The 20,529-nt window shown below is 43.1% G+C and overlaps 1 protein-coding gene across 7 annotated transcripts in view; it reads left to right on the top strand.

The window, feature by feature from the left end:
• The window catches only part of ARHGEF9 (Cdc42 guanine nucleotide exchange factor 9), a 270,682-nt gene extending 250,609 nt beyond the window's left edge, over positions 1-20,073 (top strand). For 6 of the 7 annotated variants that reach the window (XM_034781030.1, XM_034781037.1, XM_034781036.1 and 3 more), the window contains 3 exons: positions 1,588-1,831; positions 2,531-2,599; positions 16,017-16,358. In XM_034781030.1, the coding sequence (XP_034636921.1) occupies positions 1,588-1,831; positions 2,531-2,599; positions 16,017-16,198 (495 nt within the window). In that variant the 3' untranslated portion in view covers positions 16,199-16,358. Of the gene's footprint in view, positions 1-1,587; positions 1,832-2,530; positions 2,600-16,016; positions 16,359-19,373 lie in introns of those variants that run through there. The other variant, XM_034781031.1, reaches the window with a different exon arrangement.
• The last annotated feature ends 456 nt before the right edge of the window (positions 20,074-20,529 follow it).

The following is a 20,529-nucleotide window of genomic DNA, read 5'->3' as shown; positions in this document are numbered from 1 at the left end:
GGAAAATTTTTATAACCCGTTCATAAGCTGACCCTATAATTCAGGGGTCAGCAAACTTTGGCTCCTGGGCCATCAGGATAAGCCACTGGTGGGCTGAGATATAATAATAAATGGAGATATCCTATCTCCTAGAACTGGAAGGGAGCTTGAAAGATCATTGAGTCCAGCCCCCTGCCTTCATTAGGAGGACCAAGTACTGATTTTTGCCCCAGATCCCTAAGTGGCCCCCTTAAGGATTGAACTCACAACCCTGGGTTTAGGAAGCCAATGCTCAAACCCCTGAGCTATCCCTCCCCCCCAAATGGTTTGTTTACCTTGAGCGTCCACAGGCACCGAGGTAAACCTAAGTAAACAGTGTCCTGGCGCGCCAGCTGCTTACCCTGACGGGCCAGGACAGCAACTGGTGGGGAAATTTTTGGGGGGGGAGAAGCTGGGAGTCGGGAGTAACCCCTGTGACCACCCCCCATATGACCCACCCCTAGCCCGGGACCCCCCCACTCTCCCCATCCCATCCCTTCCCTTCCCTTCCCACCTTATCTGGGGAGGGCCAGGGGAGGATGTCTCTGGCCTGGCTGGAGCTGCTCCAGCAGGCTGGGCAGTGCAGCCGCAGCCTGCTCCGGCGGGCCAGACCGGGTGGCGTGGCCGCAGCATGTTCCAGCGGGCTGGGCCGGGCGGCATGCCCTCAGCAGGCTCCGGTGGGCCGGGCGGCGTGGCCACAGCCTGCTCTGCGGATGGGGCCGAGCAGCACGGCTGCAGCCTGCCAGCCCCGGAGCTGCAGCTGCTTTGGAGGCTGGGGGGAGAGCAGCATGGCCAGAATCGAAGAGACTCTGGTCCCTCCTCTTCCCTTCTGGCTCCGCTGGCTGTGCTGCCTCTCCTTGCTCCCTCTGTTGGGGGAGGGGCTGTGTCCCACCTCTCCCTCTCTATACCCGTTCATAAGCCGACCCCCTTCTCTGGTGCTTCCCTTTTTTACTAAAAAAATTCGGCTTATGAACAAGTATATACGGTATTTACAGCAAATGAAGTTCTAAGAATTAGATCATATTTTGCAAATTAACCCTTTCATTTCTGTGCTGAAAGAAAACTACAATGTTTCAAATGGTTAAGATTAGTCTTGGAAAGATTAGATTTTTATTAGTCAGTAAAAGTCAATTCCACCATACACACACAAATCAATGAAAAAATATTTCCATCAGTGATCATCAAATTTTACAGATAGGCAAAGTAAGAAAAATGCTGCTTGAGAACTTATTAGAGTTTGATTTAAGGATAGTTACTTTATATATATTTTTACATGTGATGTTGGCAATTGGTGTTTTAATGCTTATAAAGCTTCAATTTTTTGAATCTCAGCATCTAACGTCATTACATAATTATTGTCTGCCTCCGCACATTGTCGGACATACCCATAATTTCCAGTAACCTCAACAATTTAAACTGATAAAAGTCTTTACAAATGTGTAAACATAAACATCAATATAATCCCTCAAAGTTATGAAAAATAAAAATTGAATTCTGCCAAGCCTAGTTAAGACCTGGTATAGGTGTCAGTCCACCTAGAATAAAATGCATCTCTTCTTTTTCATGTAGGACCTGATACGAAGAGATATCCTGTATTACAAAGGTCGCATTGACATGGATAAATATGAAGTGGTGGATATAGAAGATGGGAGAGATGATGACTTCAACGTCAGCATGAAGAATGCCTTCAAACTTCATAACAAGGAGACCGAGGAAATTCACTTATTCTTTGCCAAGAAGCTGGAGGAGAAACTGCGATGGCTCAGAGCTTTCAGAGAAGAAAGAAAGATGGTTCAAGAAGATGAAAAGATAGGTAAGGGATCGAAAATCAATGGGATGGTGGCTGTTGGGTTTTGCCCCCTGGGAGGAGAAGGCCAAATTACTGTGCTTTAGAATTATAGTTTAACTTCATTATAACCTCCCTGGCTTAACTCAGAGTTGCTGTGAAGATTTGCTCATTTAGGAGCAAATGCTGCCCTTGGCTTCAAGCTTCAGCATAAGGAAACTTCACAAGATGTTGCAGGAGAGAGAAATGTACAGTCCCCAACCACTGAGAGGCAACAGAGCCTCACAGCTGCAGTAATTTCTGCCCTAAGCTAAGCACCACCACTGCAGGGAGAAAGGCAGACAGACTCACTGATCTTCCAGCCTTTCCCTCCTTTCTGTACTACCACAAAAGGTTGTTGTAACCAAGATTGGCATCTGGCTTATTGTCTCTTGCTCATTCGTTAAGGACTGTGTTCATTTATGGTACAGTATAAAAAATGCTAAAAATAATAATGTTTATAAGGTTGCTTTTTAGGCAGCCTCCTCCCAAGTGATGTCACGGTGAGGCTTTACTTTAAAAGAAAATTTGTTTTTTATTAAAATATCTCTCTCTGTGGGTAGCCCCACCAGGCAGTGCTTTGCCACCCATGGGTTATTAGTTTCATAAATGATGCATGAAGAAATATTCAGAAAAAGAGGTTGGAAAGCGATTTTCTGAACTTTTTGCCATGTTCCCTTTTTCCAGGCTTTGAAATTTCTGAAAATCAAAAGCGGCAAGCGGCACTGACAGTAAGGAAAGTCAGTAAGCAAAAAGGTAATTGGCAGCATGTGTTCCGTTAGGTGAAGCCAGGGTGGAGTGGGGCTTTATGCTGAGCTCCAATCCACATTCCCTTTGATTTTTCACCTGTCTCTTTTTTTTTATCTCATTTGTGTGTTTCATATAATTTGTTGATGTATCCATGGGCCAAATTCATTTCCGGTGTAACTCTGTTGAAGCCAGTGGAATTACATCAGAGGTGATTTTGATCCCATCTGTCCAGTCTAGTATCCAAAAGCAATCCTGTGGGCAGGAATTTTTCTCAAACCATAGGCAGTATATAGACCAGGGGTTGGCAACCTCTGGCACACGGCTCACCAGGGTAAGCACCCTGGCGGGCCAGGCCAGTTTGTTTCCCTGCCGCCTCCACAGGTTCAGCCGATCGTGGCTCCCACTTGCTGCGGTTCGCTGCTCTAGGCCAATGGGGGCTGCGGAAAGCGGCGCAGGCCAAGGGATGTGCTGGCCGTGGCTTCCTGATGCCCCCATTGGCCCGGAGCAGCGAACCGTGGCCAGTGGGAGCCGTGATTGGCTGCACCTGCAGAGGCGGCAGGTAAACAAACTGGCCCGGCCCACCAGGGTGCTTACCCTGGCAAGCCGCGTGCCAGAGGTTGCCAACCCCTGATATAGACACATCTCACCCCAGACTGAAACTAAAGCAGGTGGGAAGATACATAGAGGCTTTGCTAATTCCCTGAGTCTCCCATTGGAAAAGAAAGGGAGATGGTTAAAACCCTGGATGTGTTGAGGTTCCACCACTCTACTTCTTTTTGAAGTGGGAGGCTTATAGAACTTGCATATATCTTTCTGTGAGCTCCATATAACCTTTTAAGGATAGCACAGTTGCATCAGCACTAGCAAACATAGCATCCTCGTAAAGTCACTATATATCAACTAGTCCTATAAGATCATACTTGTCCTCCTGCCTGGGAAGAGTACAGTCAGCCAATAAGAGTCATGTCAGATATTAAGCCACTGGCCATAGTTAATGATCAGTTCTAATAATTCTTGCAGCTGCAGGTTTTGTAATGATAAATGTTGAGGAGAGAGGAGTCATAGTAACAATGTTTCAAGTCATGGAGTCTTCAGAAAAAGTATGAGAAGTCATGAACATACCATCTAGTTACCACAATATCATGGCACATTCAGGTCTCCAAATGGTTAAATGTTTTGGGAACAACTCAGGACTTCTTGGGTACCTGCAGTCACCAGTTGCCCCCTCCCCATTCTATAGCTTTTACAGCCCTATGCTTGCTTTTTCAAACAAACAATGTCTTTAACCTTTAACGAATTCCTAGCTCTGTTCCTCACCTGGTTGTTCCATACTGCCCTGATGGTCCAGTAGTGCTTTGTTAGGCCCAATGTGAACCCATTGGTCTCCTATGTCCCTGCACTGTTGTTGTTGATCTACTGCCGTCTACTAGCCGCTAGTGTTGTCCTCTGAGTTGTTCTCTAAAAACTCTCATGGCCAGATTTTCAAAACTGGAAATGTGCAAAAAATGCATTTGGGTGCCAAATGTACGTATCACTGCAACAGTGCACAGGAACTGCACATTCAATAGACCAGTTTTGCATGTAGCTGGCCACTTGTATGGGCACAATTCTGAAAATTTTCCCCTTCACTATCCTCTTGCACACTGACTCCAGAGCTTGCAAACAGTTCAGTGAAATCACGCTCGCTGAAAAATCGCAGGATCTGTGACTCAAATGACAGCCCCGGCAAATCAGGTTTTCATTAGTGCTAATGAAACTGACTCAGCTCAAGTGTGCCTGAGAGTGCCTATGAATATTTCCAATTGAACTGCTGTATTTCCATCCTGACAAACTCAGCGTACTTAACTATATTTAGTTTTTACACAGCAATTGCTCTCTTATTTTCTCTCTCTTTCTTTCTCTGTGGGAAAAAAACAAAAAGGGAGGGGAATTTTAATAGCCCAGGCTCCTTAGGCTATAAAATTAATTAGCTTCCCTCTTCCTAGAACATCAGTCAGCACCTCCCTCATCCAGAATGACCGAATGCTCTAATATTGGGAATTCTTTTTATGATGTGAAGTCCTTGAGTCTGACGGAAACTCATTCTGACTCAAAACATCAAGTGGAACGATGTCCGATTGTTTTACCTAAGACATTAATTCTGAAATAATAACAAAACCCTTTGCATAGCATCATTAAATTAGCAACTCTGCCTCTCCTGTAATGTCTTGTGCTTCAGTGATCATAGCCCAGCCTCAAGTTAATTAAATTAAGTACTGATAAAGTAAATTTTGTAAAGCCAAACCCTTGCTAAGTACCATCAAATCCAGTTGATTTTATTACCCCATAGAGTGTGGTTTGGCTTATAGAATAATAGACATGTAGAACTGGAAGGAACCTCAAGAGGTCATCTAGTCCAGTCCCCTGCACTCAAGGCAGGACTATATAATAACTAAACCGTTCCTGACAGGTGTTTGTTTAACCTTTTCTTAAAAACCTCCAATGATGGAGATTCCACAACCTCCCCTAGGCAATTTGTTCCAGTGCTTAACCACTCTGACAGTTAAGAAGTTTTTCCTAGTGTCCAACCTAAACTGCCCTTGCTTCAATTTAAGCCCATTGCTTCTTGTCTTATCCTCAGAGGTTAAAGAGAACAATTTTTCTTCCTTGTAACAACCTTTTATGTACTTGAAAACTGTTATCACGTGCCCCCAGTCTTCTCTTCTCCAGACTGAACAAATCCAATTTTTTTCAATCTTCCATCCTAGGTCATGTTTTCTAGACCTTTAATCATTTTTGTTGCTCTTCTCTGGACTTTCTCCAATTTGTCCACATCTTCCCTGAAATGTGGTTCTCAGAACTGGACACAATACTCCAGTTGAGGCCTTATCTGCTCAGAGTAAACTAGAAGAATTACTTCTCATATCTTGCTTACATCCCAAAATGATGTTTGATCTTTTTGCAACAGTGTTGTTATACTGTTGATTCATAATTAGCTTGTGATCCACTATAACTCTGAGATCTCTTTCTGCAGTACTCCTTCCTAGACAGTCATTTCCCATTTTGTATGTGTGCAATTTATTGTTCCTAAGTGGAGTACATGGCATTTGTCCTTAATGAATTTCATCCTATTTACTTCAGACCATTTTCTCCAGTTTGTCCAGATCATTTTGAATTTTAATCCTATCCTCCAAAGCACTTGCAACCCCTCCCAGCTTGGTATTGTCCGCAAACTTTATAAGTGTACTCTCTCTGCCATTAGCCCTAATGAAGATATTGAACAGAACTAGACCCAGGACTGATCCCTGTGGGTCTCCACTTGATATGCCCTTTCATCTTGACTGTGAACCACTGATAACTACTCTCTGGGAATGGTTTTCAAACCAGTTATGCGGTTGTATTTCCCTAGTTTGTTTATGAAAAGGTCATACGAGACAGTACCAAAAGCCTTACTAAAGTCAAGATATACCACATCTACCACTTCCCCCCCTACCCACCACAAGGCTTGTTACCCTGTCAAAGAAAGCTATTAGGTTGGTTTGACATGATTTGTTCTTGACAAATCCATACTGACTCATATTTATCACCTTATCTTCCAGGTGTTTGCAAATTGCTTTTGCATAATACCCCAAAGACTGGCCCTTGTGTGAGTAGTCCTACTGAGCAGCTGGCTTCAGTGGGAGTACTTACCAAGCATTATTCAGCAAGAGGAAGGGTAGCAGAACTGGTCTCCAAGTTATTTGCAGTTTCAGGGTGCTTTTGTTGACTTATCTTGTAATAATTTCATACATATTTGAAATGTATCCCCAACAAGGCTTTACCAAAGGCATTAATAAATACTTGGAGACAGTGTATTGCTAGTAACTAGTTGTAGTTACCTCTGCTAAGAGAAAGGTAACCAGTTCTCATGCTTCAGGATGACTGCAGCCAGGGATCAGGTAGGCCTGCTGCCTTTTCTATGTACACGTTGCAGAGCTAGACATATGCATTGCGGATAGTTTGGGTTGCCTCTGATGCATCAATTGTAGAGGTAGATATGCTGGAGGGTAGGGATAGGGTCCAGAGTGACCTAGACAAATTGAAGGATTGGGCCAAAAGAAATCTTATGAGGTTCAACAAGGACAAGTGCAGAGTCCTGCACTTAGGATGGAAGAATCCCATGCACCACTACAGGCTGGGGGCCAACTGGCTAAGCAGCAGTTCTGCAGAAAAGGACCTGGGGATTACAGTGGATGAGAAGCTGAATATGAGTCAGTAGTGTGCCCTTTTTGCCAAGAAGACTAACGGCATGTTGGGCTGCATTAGTAGGAGCATTGCCAGCAGATCAACGGAAGTGATTATTCCCCTCTATTCGGCACTGGTGAGGTCACATCTGGAGTGTTGTGTCCAGTTTTGGGCCCTCCACTACAGAAAGGATGTGGACAAATTGGAGAGAGTCCAGCGAAGGGCAACGAAAATTATCGGGACTTACGAGGAGAGCCTGAGGGAACTAGGCTTGTTTAGTCTGCAGAAGAGAAGAGTGAGGGGGGATTTGATAGCAGCCTTCAACTACCTGAAGGGGGGTTCCAAAGAGGATGGAGCTCAGTTGTTCTCAGTGGTGGCAGATGACAGAACAAGGAGCAATGGTCTCAAGTTGCAGTGGGCAGGTCTAGGTTGGATATTAGGAAACACTGTTTTACTAGGAGGGTGGTGAAGCACTGGAATGAGTTACCTAGGGAGGTGGTGGAATCTCCTTCCTTAGAGGTTTTTAAGGCCTGGCTTGACAAAGCCCTGGTTGGGATGATTTAGTTGGTGTTGGTCCTGCTTTGAGCACGAGGTTGGACTAGATGATCTCCTGAGGTCTCTTCCAACCCTAATCGTCTATGATTCTATGAATTGTGACTCAAAGCACTTAAGCATGTGCTTAACTGTAAGCATATAAATAGTCCAGTTGACATCAATGCTACCTATATGCGCAAAGTAAGCACATGCTTAAACACTTTGCCTGATCACTGCAAGACTTGATGGCCCAACAAGCTTAGGGCTACCATATTTTAAGTGTCCAAAAAGAGGACACTCCATGGGGCCCCGGCCCCGCCCCAACTCCGCCCCAATCCCCGCCCCTTCCCCGCCCCTCCCCAACTCCACTGCTTCCCGCGAACATTTGATTCGCGGGAAGCCTGAAGCAGGCAGGCAGCAGGTAAGCTGGGGCTGGGGGGCGCGAGGAGGCGCAGTCCAGTCCAGCCCCCCCCCGGCCGAGCGGCTCCCTCCGGTGGGCAGCCGGCCAGCCCAGGCCAAGAGGCTCTGGCCCCGGCGTCTCCCGCCCAGCTCGGCTCGGGCCCTGGGGCGCCGGCCCCCGGCCGAGCACCGCCGGCCCCGGCCCTAGCCCCGGCCCCAGCCCCCAGTCCCACACTGCCGGCCCCGGGCCAGCCCCCGGCCCCCCACACTGCCGGCCCCTGGCCCCCCGCACCGCCGGGTCCCGGCCTGGCCCCGGCCCCCGGCCGAGCACCACCGGCCCCTCCCTCCCTGTTTTCCCGGACATGTCAAGCTTTTTGGGATTTCCTCACGGACAGGGATTTGAGGCCCAAAAAGCCGGACATGTCCGGGAAAATCCAGACGTATGGTAATCCTAAACAAGCTGATCTGATGTGTTAAGACTCTGTGCCCATGTTTTAGGTCACTGAATATCTTTTGTAGCCTTATTTTTACCATCTGCTATGCTATATCAGTTGACCTCTTCTGTGGGAAACAACGATAATTTCCCTCTTACAGAATGCTTAAGGAAAGGATAGAAGCAGTTAAGGAGATGAAATGGAAAGTGCAATCAAGTGTGTTGGAGGCGAACTAGAAAGTTTTCAGTAATATTAACAGCAGCTTATTTCCTGAACTGTCATACAGCATTTCCACGAAGTATTGTCTGGAGTCAGCCAGCATATTTATTAAGAGGAAACATTTAAAGGACCACTAGCTGCAATACACCAGAGAGAGAAAGTGTGGAAAATGAGACTCACAAGGAAGGAGCCTCCAAACTCTGTCAGATAAACTTGATGAAACTTTAATCAGATGATTAAGAGACAGCATAAACCTTTGCATTTTGGCTTTGTTTTGTTTTGTTTTTTTAAACCAGTGTCCTAAATGAATCATCTTATTTGGAACCAGCTTGCAGTTAACACAGACACACACACATATGCACTTACAGGCATAGACACACATGCCCAGCCAAGATTCCTTCAGAATTGGTTTGATGTTGAGCGAGCGAATCAACCTCAGATTTCAGCAACATCCTGGGATTTGCACTACTTATTGGATTGGGGGAAATGTAATAATATCAGAGCATGTGCCTTAAGATAGCATTAAGCCAATTCTCCACCTTCTTTAAGTCCATTAGACATAAAGTGGATGAGTAGCATTGGCTTGTGCTCCTTCCCAGCAGACTAAGTTGTGGGCTATTTTTTACAGACAGTGATTCAGATTCTTCTTCCAGTAACAGCCCTGTAGCCCCGTGCAACTTCAGTGGGTGTAGCTGAGAGTAGAATTTAGCCTGGTATATCCTAGAATAATTAAAATGGGAGATATAAAAGTCTGGTTTGGCTTGGTTTTTAAAAAGAGCCTGTCACAGTTACCAAGCTCGCTGCACCACTGTCCCTTCTCGGTCACTTTGAGTGCAGCCCCAACAGGTGTCAGGTCATGGACCCCACCTCTCCTGGGGTGGAACTCTGCAGTTCACCACTCTCAGACTAGCACCTGGGTTTACAGTCCCCTACATGCCAACCATGACTAACTTAGCACATCCACTGGGGGCCAGATCCTGCAGAGGTTTCTCTTTGGAAGCCTCTGACGGCATACATTTGCAGTGAAACTGAGTCTCCAAAACAAGGCATGATTTATTTTGCCCCAAAGGTACACAACACATAAAGAGGTGGATTTAAAATAACAAAGACTTTCACACATATTGCCTGACCTAAACTTAACCTTGCCATCCATAACTTGGGAGGATCTGGCTTATTTCCCGTCTCTGAGTTGGGAGAAACAGCCTATGCTGTTTGAAGCCTGGTCCCTCTCTCTGAGTGTCTCAGGCATCTCACTGAAACATCCTGGCCAGTTTCCCTGACCACTTCCCCTTCCTTTCTGCCAGATTTAGGTTCCCTTAACAATCAAGCCTATTAGATCATGTAGTGCATCCCTTATTGCCAATGCAGGATTGCTCAGTGCACTGTATTTCACACTGATTTGTCCATTCCAGTTTTAAGTGACTCTAACGACAGTAGGGTGACCAGACAGCAAGTGTGAAAAATCAGGATGGGGGTGGGGGGTAATTGGCAGCTATATAAGAAAAAGCCCCAAATATCAGGACTGTCCCTATAAAATCAGGACATCTGATCACCCTAAACAACAGGGACTTCAAAACTCCCTTATTGTATCTAACCATCAGGATTGTTTGCCAGTGCCCCGGTAATGATTCCTCTCCCTCTTCAGTGTTTGCAGCCTTCAAAAACTGGTAGACACTTATCAAATCCCCCGTTTAATCTTTTTCTATCCCCATGTATGGTAGCAAGTAACATATTCACTTCTCGTTCACATAATGCTTTTTGGCATACGTTCCTAGACGCTTTCAAAATCCCCAGCCAAGGTTTTCAGATGGGACTAGTGATTCTGGGAGCCTCAATTTTTGGCTGTTCAACTTGGGGCTCCTTAAAGAGGTCTGATTTTCAAAGGCTTGATGCTTAGCCCTTTCTACAAATTAGATCCTGTTAAGGTGTCTCAAGTTGGCCATTCAAAAGTTAAGGCTCCCCAAATCATTAGTCATGAATATTAGTTTTTCCTGGACATAAGAACATAGGATTCATTATGCCATATAAGACCACTAGTCTGTCTAGTCAGGTAACTTGACTCTATCAGGGGTCTTAACCTAATGATTCATAAGAAGGAATGATATCCCCTTGTTTTTGTAATGTATCTAATAGTGCAAGCCTATGTGGGGTGGGATCTCCTTTCTGAATCCCACGAGCAAGCGATAAATGCTATGAAGAATGAAATTTGCTTTTTTCTCATAATTTTGGACAAATTTATTCATTATTGCTGTTTTCATGAGTAGCTTAACAGTGGGCTAAGGAGCTGCATCTTCCAACGTGCATGCTTCAATTCCCTTAGCAGACCATGGTGAGGCCTCCAAAACCCCCTTGACACGCTGAGAAGTTTCCAGTATTCCCTGCTTCCCTCCATACCCCAATTGCTGAATGCTCCCACTACCATTAAGTGGCCCCATCCCTCCCTTAGCAGTCTGTAAAAATCCACTAAGAGCTAAATTCTCAGCTGGTATAAATTGGCATAGCTCCATCAGCTAAGGTTTTGGCTCCAGAATGCAGTCTCTTCTTGGCTGCCAAGTCTTCCTGCTATCCTCATTCGTATTAAGTGACTTGACCTCATGCCCAGCTAACCTCAACTCACAAAAATACTGACCCAGATTCCTCCCAAGGGTCATACCGTCCTAATTTCTTCTGACATCTCAAACCTCTGCAGCTCAGTTGTCAAACATTCCCAGTTTCCAAGTGTCTTCTACCTGGAAATCAGATGGCATCTTAAGCGTTAACCGGCCCATTCGTTAAACTCTTTTTAAAAAGGGAGGGGAGGCACACTTGTATTTTCAGATATAATCAAGGTCATTTCCCTTTGTTCACAAAGCTTTCCACACTGCAGATGAAAGAATGTCATTACTGTCTGGAAATCATGTTCTCATACTACTTCCCTGCAAATACGTAAAAGACATGGTGCAAATCCCATTGGGTCATAAATTACATGGGCCACAAACTGAACCTTCCAAAGCCCATGAGTGCCCATTATACAGTTACCCCGTGGAACTAGCCACAGCATTTTTCAGTGTTTTCAATCTGAAAGTAGCGATGGTGATGATGATTTTCATAACACAGATGAAATTGGTTCTTCACTGGAGGAATTACTAATCCAGTTAGAATCTGATATGAGATACAGTTAGGATTTCCAAAGCTAAGCAAGGACAGACTGACTGAATATTTGGATAGGAGACCTCCAAGGAATACCTAAGTGCAAAAGGAAATGACATTGGTGACTAAATAGGGGGCACTCTTGCTTCTGAGTCAGTTCTGAACAAATACTCCAGCAGAGTGCTGAGAGTGCCATCTGTTGGGTGAGGTGTGAAACTGACCCCTTGCCTTCATTAAAGACCGAAAAGGACGGTTTGAAGAGTAGAGGTGTTACCCACAATGTCATGCCCAGACTTCCAGCTGAGTGATTCTGACCACCTAAATTCTCCCTGTAGTTTCAGTTAGATAATTTTTTTCTTCCTATGTAGTTCTAAATTGTCATGTAGATTTGCTGTGTGCTGTTAATAAGTGTCACCCGGAAGTGGCTGTATTTCAGTGAGCAAACTCTGTAGTTCAATAAAATGGACAGTGCAAGGAGTATTTCCTCATCAAATGATGAATACTTTGGCACTGTTTCCTGTTGAAGGGGCGTGCTGCGGGGTACCCCACAGAAATACGTCAGACATAAGGCAACTGAATTTGTGATGAGGTTGAGTGTGCCTCCTAAGAGGTGTGAATTCTCTCACTGCTGTTGAGGCTCAGGAGAATTGAGGGTTTGCACCATAGGACACTCTCCATTCACCAGCAATACTGCACCAACTTCAGTCCACACTGAACTAGAAAACATTCATATTTTATCACCCATCTCTTAAATCCAGCTAATAGATAGGCAAGTTGTTTAGATGCCTGTGTAGAGAAAAGGGATATGAAATAGCTACCAATCAAGGCATGAAAGAAATCCTTACAGGGTCAGGATCGAATAAGCATAGAAAGACATCTTATATTTGGCTTTACTCTTTTAATTCTTTCAGTGCCAGGGAATTCCTTCTGCGAGCACAAGTACAAAAGGCATTTTGGAAAGAAGTTAGGAGCAAAGTAGAGCTGGCTTGAAATCCTTTCAGGGTTTTTGGTATTGAGGGTTTTTTTTTTTTTTTTAAGATGAGAAACCTAAGTGATTCCAACTGACATTGCCTAGCACTAAAATACTGCTCAATTTCAATTGACAATACATCATCTCTCTTCGCTGCATTTGGCCTGACAAATGATAAATGCAAAGCTACCTTTTTTTCATGCTGAACAGCATTCCCTCAACCCCAGCCCTACTGGACAATCTGACTGTGCGGCTGCAACCCTTGGATTCTACCTTGGTGCAGAGTTCCGCATGAACCAGCAGAAGGAGCTCCAAGATCAAGACTTGTGTAACTGTTTCCCTGTGCCTAGGGACAAGCAGCGTGACTGCTATGCCTGGAAATCTTTCCTTATCTATCCATTCTTCCCCTTTGCATTTTGAATTCTGTCCACAGAGGCAGCCTGAGATTGCAGCATTCTTCACTGGAAAGGGGCTTTGCTCATTTTTTCCGGTTAAATTGCAATGGAGTTATGGCTTTGCATATAAAAAGAATCCTTAAAGAGACGATTTAGCACAGCTACTAGAAGCTCTGATGAGGGAGGAAACCTGCTCTGTTCAGATACAAATATATTAACCCTTCATTCATTCTGAGAACTAGTCTTGTTCTGAGGTTCTGAAGACGTTCTGGTAAGTGGGATTTTTCTCCCACATCCAGTGGTTCACCGTGCCCAAAAATACATCGATGCCTGAAGAAAGGCCATTCTTGTGGTGTTTTTATCTGCTATTGGAGGTGACATGTTGAAAACCTCACAAGAAAAGCTACTCTCGTGGGATTGCTGAATTTCCTCTGCAGAGCATAAATACTCATATTTGCATGCACACACATGCAAGGGCAAAATAGCACATGCCTCATGTCTGTAGCTGTCGTAATTGCTTGCACAAGTTAGACATACAGTTTTGACAGTTTAGCCCCTCTTTGCTTTCACCTGGTGCCCAGGGGAGCTGGAGCCAATTTGCCCCCTCCTTCTATGCAGATTAGCTCAGCCTCAGGACTTCTCTAATTTAGGTAAGCTGTCATGGTCATGGATCGCTGGAACACAGCATGATTTGGCCACATTCCTTCTTTCCCCGTCACACTTCATCTTCTGCCACTACGTGGAGTGAGCCACCAGGGATTATTATAGAGCTGGCTATGCCGGTTCGATACCAGGTGGGGATTTCCCCATGCCACAGGCATCTTCAGATGCTGAGCTAGAGTGTAGATGCCTGAGCAGTCTAATTGGAGGATGGAGGTATCCTGCTGTCTCTTATGATCTCCTAGAGCCAAACCATTTAAGATTTGGCCCTGGCCCCTTCTCTGTAATGATGGGGCATCAAGCACTCAGTGGAACTGGCATTCTACTGTGCAAGCATCCTACTCACGATTCACATATTTTGAGGTAGGAAAAATAAACTTGTAAACACATGAGATTAGCAAATCCGATCAAGCATCCAAGAGCCTACCAAAGAGGTGTAGGAACCAAACAGATTTTGTTTTCAGCTTGACTTGGAACACATAACTGTGATGAGGTTGCTTAGGGTTACTAAGTCATGAATCATGCAGCAACATGCTAAAAATGAAACATGAAACAACATGCTAAATGAAAGAACATGCTAAAAATGAAAAAGGATGACTGTACTTCCTGGATTGGATAGAAAGCAATATGAGTAGTAGTATTTGTTATCAGATAAAACAAATGGTCGTTTAATTTCTTTGGAGAAATCGGTGCCATTTCCATATTCCTCGTCTCGAAGCACAATTCGAAGAAATCCAGGAAATGTTTCCATTCAGTCTGAAATCTTGTTGGTTTTTAACCAGCCATGATTGGTATTTACAATAACAAAGGGGAGTAAATTACTTTTTTTCCCTCTCCAGATGTATTAAACTCTTAGCTTGTTATAATGGAAGGACCTATATAATGATGCATCAAGATTAAATGGTTGGCAGCTTAGCTTCACATAATAATGCAGTGCATTTTGTGAGAGTTTAATTCTTTCCCTGTAATTGCTTTGAACATATATCGCACCTCCCATCCCCGGATCCCAAAGCACTGGCACATGAAAGTGTGTGTTTGTGTGCTGATAGGGATTGCTGACAACATGCAGAGAATCTAATCTCTCTTATGCCAATCACTGTGGTATCTAGGTGCTAATTGTAATATTTTGCCTTCTCTAGCACCTCCCACCTGCAGATCTCAAACCATTTTACAAACATTAATTAATTTAGCTTCATAATCCTCATATGAGGAAGGTGGGTATTGTCCTCATTTTTCAGACGGGGAAACTGATCACAATAGGTTGGCCCACCACTCCTGCAGTATAACCCAGGAGAGCAGGAGATCTCCATAATGTTCCCCCCACATTCTTTTATCGGGGGGCTGCCCTACCCACAGAATGAGTAGCAGGTTCTGCAGGCAACAGAGGGGATCCACAGAAGGCCAGAACTTTCTGCATTTGCTTCAAAGCTCTGATGTTCCCTCTGCTCTCCCCTGCTTCCTGGCAGTGTAGCTTCCACTTTATCACACTGCCCAGGCACCTTGCTTAAAAAGGGAATTACCCTTCATGGACGGTCTCAGCAAGAAGGAAATATAACCAGTGGCCATATTACCTTTCCCTGGTAATCTCCACAGGCATAGTGATGGTTGCTCCCTCAGCCCCACCATCATCAGTTCAGGGCTACCCATCCTCTACCTCCCCTACACCCACCGATGTGGATCCCAGTTCCAGAGAGCATCCTCTACAGGGTTCTGTGTCTTAAAGACAGTGGACCCCTCACCCCTTCTGCATCAGAGGAGGCCCTATCTGGCCCAGAGAGATTGTAATTTGCTCAAGGTCACATAGAAATTATGTGACAGAGCCAGTAATAGAGATCAGGACTTCAGACTCACTCTATTATATCTCAGCCACAAGACCATCCTTTCTTTGGAATACCTTGCCTTGGAGATAGGGCTGGGGAGTTAGCAGTCAGTGACTCTTGTGAGATTCCCGGTACTTTCTGGTTTAGAAGCTGAAACCAGGCTGGTGAATTTAAAACAAGCCATTAGGGGAAAGTCCTACAGGACTTAGTAGAGGAAGCAATGCCTTCTGTCTTTTGAAACCAACAAATGGAATTCTATAGAAGAGGTACAGTTCTTTGCAATGTAACAATTCTATAGACAAGACTTGGCCTTTTCAATAATAGAGTGATTTCTAGATAACCGTGGCTAATGGTTCTATAGAGCTCTCTTGGCTTAAATTATATAGGACTTTTCCATAAGAGAAAAGCAAAACTTCACCAAAACAAAAGTAATTGATCTTTCTCAAATCTCCAACTAGCTTGCTAGTTTAGGTTGCATTTGGAGTGAGGGTTTAAGTTAGTTGCTAATTTCATCCCTAGAATTGCCTTCTGCTGCTCATGTCCCCATTGTTTGGGGCCTTGGTTTTTAAAGCTATAGCAAGTAATATCATGAGTACGTTTTTTGACCCAACTGAACTCTGACTGACCTCTTTCTTTTTCCCTTCCCCACCATCAATGCAGGTGTCAGCTACTCCAGGTCGGTTCCTCCAGCCTATCCACCACCCCAGGATCCATTAAATCAGGGACAATACATGGTGACAGATGGCATATCCCAGTCCCAGGTCTTCGAGTTCACCGAACCCAAACGCAGCCAGTCACCATTCTGGCAAAATTTCAGCAGGTTAACGCCATTCAAAAAATAATACCTAGAGTGAGATGGAGAATTTTAAAATAAAAATTTTAAAAACTTAAAAATAAAAATAAATAAATAAAATTATATTTATAGATGGACCTTTTTTCGGAGAAGCACTGTTGCAATTAAAAATAATTATATATATACACACACATATATATATTTTTAATTCTATATATAGATATAGATAAGGAAGGACAAAAAACTTTTTTTTGTTGTTTTTGGGAAGCAAACTACTACTAGATACTAGGAAGCACCAATGACTTCTACTCATGTGCCCGATTTTATTTTATTTTATTGGTCAGACAACATCATTTTTTCTGTTCATTTTTTTTTTTTTTTGTCCAACTTGTCATTGTCTCTCCAGGACGATTTCTTGCTCGTTGTCTATTTGTCACTGAAGTTCCTTGCAGGCCACATTGGTGTATATTTTATTTTATTTATGCCTTTTATTTTTCTATTTTAGAGGTGGGGAAGATCTCTGCTCCCTTCCGCCTTTGCTCCCCCCACCCCTTGACTGTCCCCAGACTTCTTTTTTCAATGAACAGCATTTTCCCCCCAGCATTCTCTGTTCTGAGTCGTTCCAGTCTGGGTGTGCTCTGTTGTGCACTGTGATATGCTGCTCAGTACTTCTATTGCTTAACTGTTTTTATAGGTGTTCTTGGGCCAGGGAGGGGGGTATAATCAAACAAAAAGGGGGGAACAGATCTTTATTATGTGAGAGATGACTTCTGTTCAATTGATTTGTTGCATTTTTAAACTGTGTTTCATTTCAATGCTGTGTGTTTCAATCACACATGCCATTCCCAGTAATGTCGAAAGAGAACAATGGGGGCTTTTTTGTTTTGTATTTTATTTTATTTTCTCTGGAGATTTTTTTTAGCTGAGAAATTACCCTGTGAGATGTCCAATACTAGCTTTTTCCTACATAAAGATGACAGATGTTTTAAAATTGGTTGATGGCCTCATGTCCTGCATTCTAGGTAGAGAAAAATTAGTTATTGAACACAAACAAAATGGCCAGTTTTCTTTCTGCAGGAAATAACTCAGAGGACCCTCCTCTCTCTCACACACACACACGAAGCATCACTGTTATGAACCATTGATTACAGTTTACAGGAGCAATGATCCTAGATGTAACAGCCATTGCTGTACTTGCTTTCTGGTCTGTTACATTTTATTTAAGTATCCCTAGCTTTGCCTTGAGCCCCAAATTACCAAACAGGACATTCGCTAACAATGATGACCTATTAGGTTAAGGATTATTGCTTAAGTAATCAAAAACATTTACTCAACGTTTAATGCCTCCAACCTGTGGAAGAGGTTGAAAATTGCCTTTCAGAAAAGATAGCACTGAAATCAGTGTCTGAGAAGTCTTGCCATGTGACCAGGACTACATATCCAAATGTAGATCAGCAATCAGACTAGTCTAAACTGTAGCAATGGTTCAGCAAACTTGCACCATTGTCAATAGGCTGCACAGTAATTAGTTAACCTCTCTGTGTCTCTTTCTCTCTCTTTTTCTCACTCTGTATTCAGAGCTGCATTTTCAATGACACCTCCTACAATTTCACCCTCAGATTTTAACCCTCAAACACACTAGTTTGCCTGTACGGAAGCCTGCAATTCGGCTCACAAAACAGATCATTGCACTCACAAATGCCTTTTTGCTTGGGCAAATGTGGACATTTTGCTCACATAAAAAGGTGAAAATTGTGCAGGTGCTGTTCTGTAGGCTCCTTTGAAAACATGGGGCGAAATGATCCAAACTCTAATTTGTATTGACTCTTTTCTTTTGAATCTTATCTGTCATCAAAGCAAATCAAGCTAGCTACCGGTACAGAGAAATGCCTGGGGGGGGAGCACAGATTTAATTTTTCACCTGAAAAACAAGAACCTGTGAAGACCACCAGTGAATGATTTCAATATTTCCATGCAGCTTATTCTCTTGTAGGACTAGAGCAAGCACTAAGATAAAGGCACCATGCCATGTTATAAGGGAGTGACCATATTTCCCATCTAAAGCACAAAGATTATCTCAGCACTTTCTTTGCTACTTGAGAAAATATAAATAAGCAGCAAAGAAAGTCTAGTATTTTAAAGAGAGGAAGGCTCGCCCCCCCCCCAATATGTAAATGATATACAGTAGTAAAAAAAAAAAAAAAAAGTCCAATCAGGAGGCAACCCAATTTTTTTTACTAGAAACATTTTTTAAATACTCTTTTGTATCTCTGCATTTTTTAATGGTTAGCAGCTCAGATTTTAATACAGAATATGTGGCAATTATTATTTTTGTTTGTTTAATAGGATGGGTGTTTAGAGAAGTGAATGAGATGATTCCTCCAAAGTTGTAACATAAAGGATGAAACAAAATGTCTTACAATTTCTGAATGGCTGGAGAGAGACACACAGAGAGAGAAAGATTAGAGCCTCCTTGTCAATATGATGAAAATTACACCCGTACCTTTGCCTTTTTAATTGCTTAAGGGAGAAAAGTAACAAGCACATTAGTTAAGCCTGTTCATTTACTGTTTTATGCCTCTGAGAGTGAGAATGGAACATCCATTATTTTTATGAGAAGATGCTTCCTTAATATTCAGCACTAGAAAAAAGGAACAACACGGCCACACCATTATTTGCATCATAAATCAAGATTTCCTTGATCTGACAAGACCACGTGTTAGACTCACAGCTTCTTGCTTACATGGAAAACCAAAACACAATAGCTTTTCTAGCTTTAAACTACCTGCACCAAAGCCAAGCAGCAGGTAAAGCGATGCAGGCCTGTGTTCCAGAGCAAAGCAGGGTTGGCCCTCAGTCATGGCATTCCGGAAAGCTCTTCCCAGCCATAAGTTGCCAAGGTGCTGCAAGAAATGAAGCATGAATAGAAAGACGAACCAACAATGGGTCCCACTTTTACTTACTTATTAATTATGGAATAGAGCGCTGGATTGGGCAGTCTTGTATACTTGAAAGCTCCAAAAACACATTAGATCTGATCAAATCGGGGGTAATTTTTGACTTAGCACGTTACATAGATTTTCATTTCAATGCCAGAAAAGAGGAACCCAGATACCATTCCATGGGCAGTAGAACAAGAGAGTTGTAACAGACTTAGATGTACACAGAATTTCTCCAGCTGAAACTATATATATATATAATATAAAAAACCTCCTCTTCCATAGGTAAATGATGCGCATTACCCCTTGACCTAGCAGAGGATGTAAGTTCAAGACTTTTGCCTCCCCACCCTCTCCAAAAGATAAAACAAGAACCAACCTAGGTGCATCTAACAGTTGTAAATAGAAAATAATACATAGAAAAATATATTTGAAATCTGTTTCAGTTCTTGGATGGGCACTAGCCATCCACTGCAACGTTATTGATAGTACACTGTGGTGCTTTGGGTTTCTGGTTTTGTTCTCTTTATGCTCTGTCATCTTTTCATTGCAGCTACATTTCAGGGAACATGTATATTTAGTAGCTTTTGTAAGTTCTGCATGGCATCACCAAGCTTATTTTTCCTTGAGAAGATCTAAAGAGTCCAGAGGAGTTTAAAGGCACTATGATGATGCGGACTTGTAGCAGAGAATAAAAAAGAACAATCAAGGTTTTTAAAATACAAGTTTGAAGCCAAATACTGATATTTTAGTGCTTTTGGGGTTTTAACAGTATGGGCAAAAAAAAATGGATTTTGGTAACCCAGCTGATCCACACTTGCCAGTTTTATTATTTTGTTTATATTGGACTGTTTGACCCTGTCAAACAAGTGTCTAAGTTGTGTGTATAAAACAAAACAAAAAAAAGTGTTGAAAAAAAGTGTTGTAAAGACACTGAGCCTTATGAAAATATTTATGGAGTTAAATAAAAAGAAATGAAAAGGCATCTGAAGGCATTTTTAAATCATTTTCCTCGCAGAGTGATCTTACTCTTTTTCCCAAGGACGTGCAAGAATTGTCTGGATGGGGGGCTGGTTTGTCAGCAAAGCAGCCAGTAAGCCATTCATATGGAACCAGAAAAGGGGTTGGAGTGTCTCCCGAGAAATAACCCACACTTCTTGCCCATGCCCTCCACTGAACTGAGCTGAAACAATTGATTAAGGATGAGAGCTTCAATTCTTACAAAATATTGGATTTCAAGTCTGATTCTGCATTAAATAGAGTTCAGGGGGAGTCTTTCCCAGAAACATTGTTTTAAATGATGGTTTTGATTACTAAATTCTGGTCAGCTTTACAACAAAAAAGAAAGGCCACAAAATTCACACAACAGACATCAAGTGGCTGATACATTGGTGTTAACATAAGAAAAATTCCTGAGCATAATGATAGTACCGTATAGCAC

Source organism: Trachemys scripta, chromosome 9, assembly GCF_013100865.1.
Source record: "Trachemys scripta elegans isolate TJP31775 chromosome 9, CAS_Tse_1.0, whole genome shotgun sequence".
In the NCBI taxonomy this organism is placed as follows: Eukaryota; Metazoa; Chordata; order Testudines; family Emydidae; genus Trachemys; species Trachemys scripta.
Note: the sequence above shows the minus strand (reverse complement) of the source record. Positions and strands in the feature narration are given on the sequence as shown.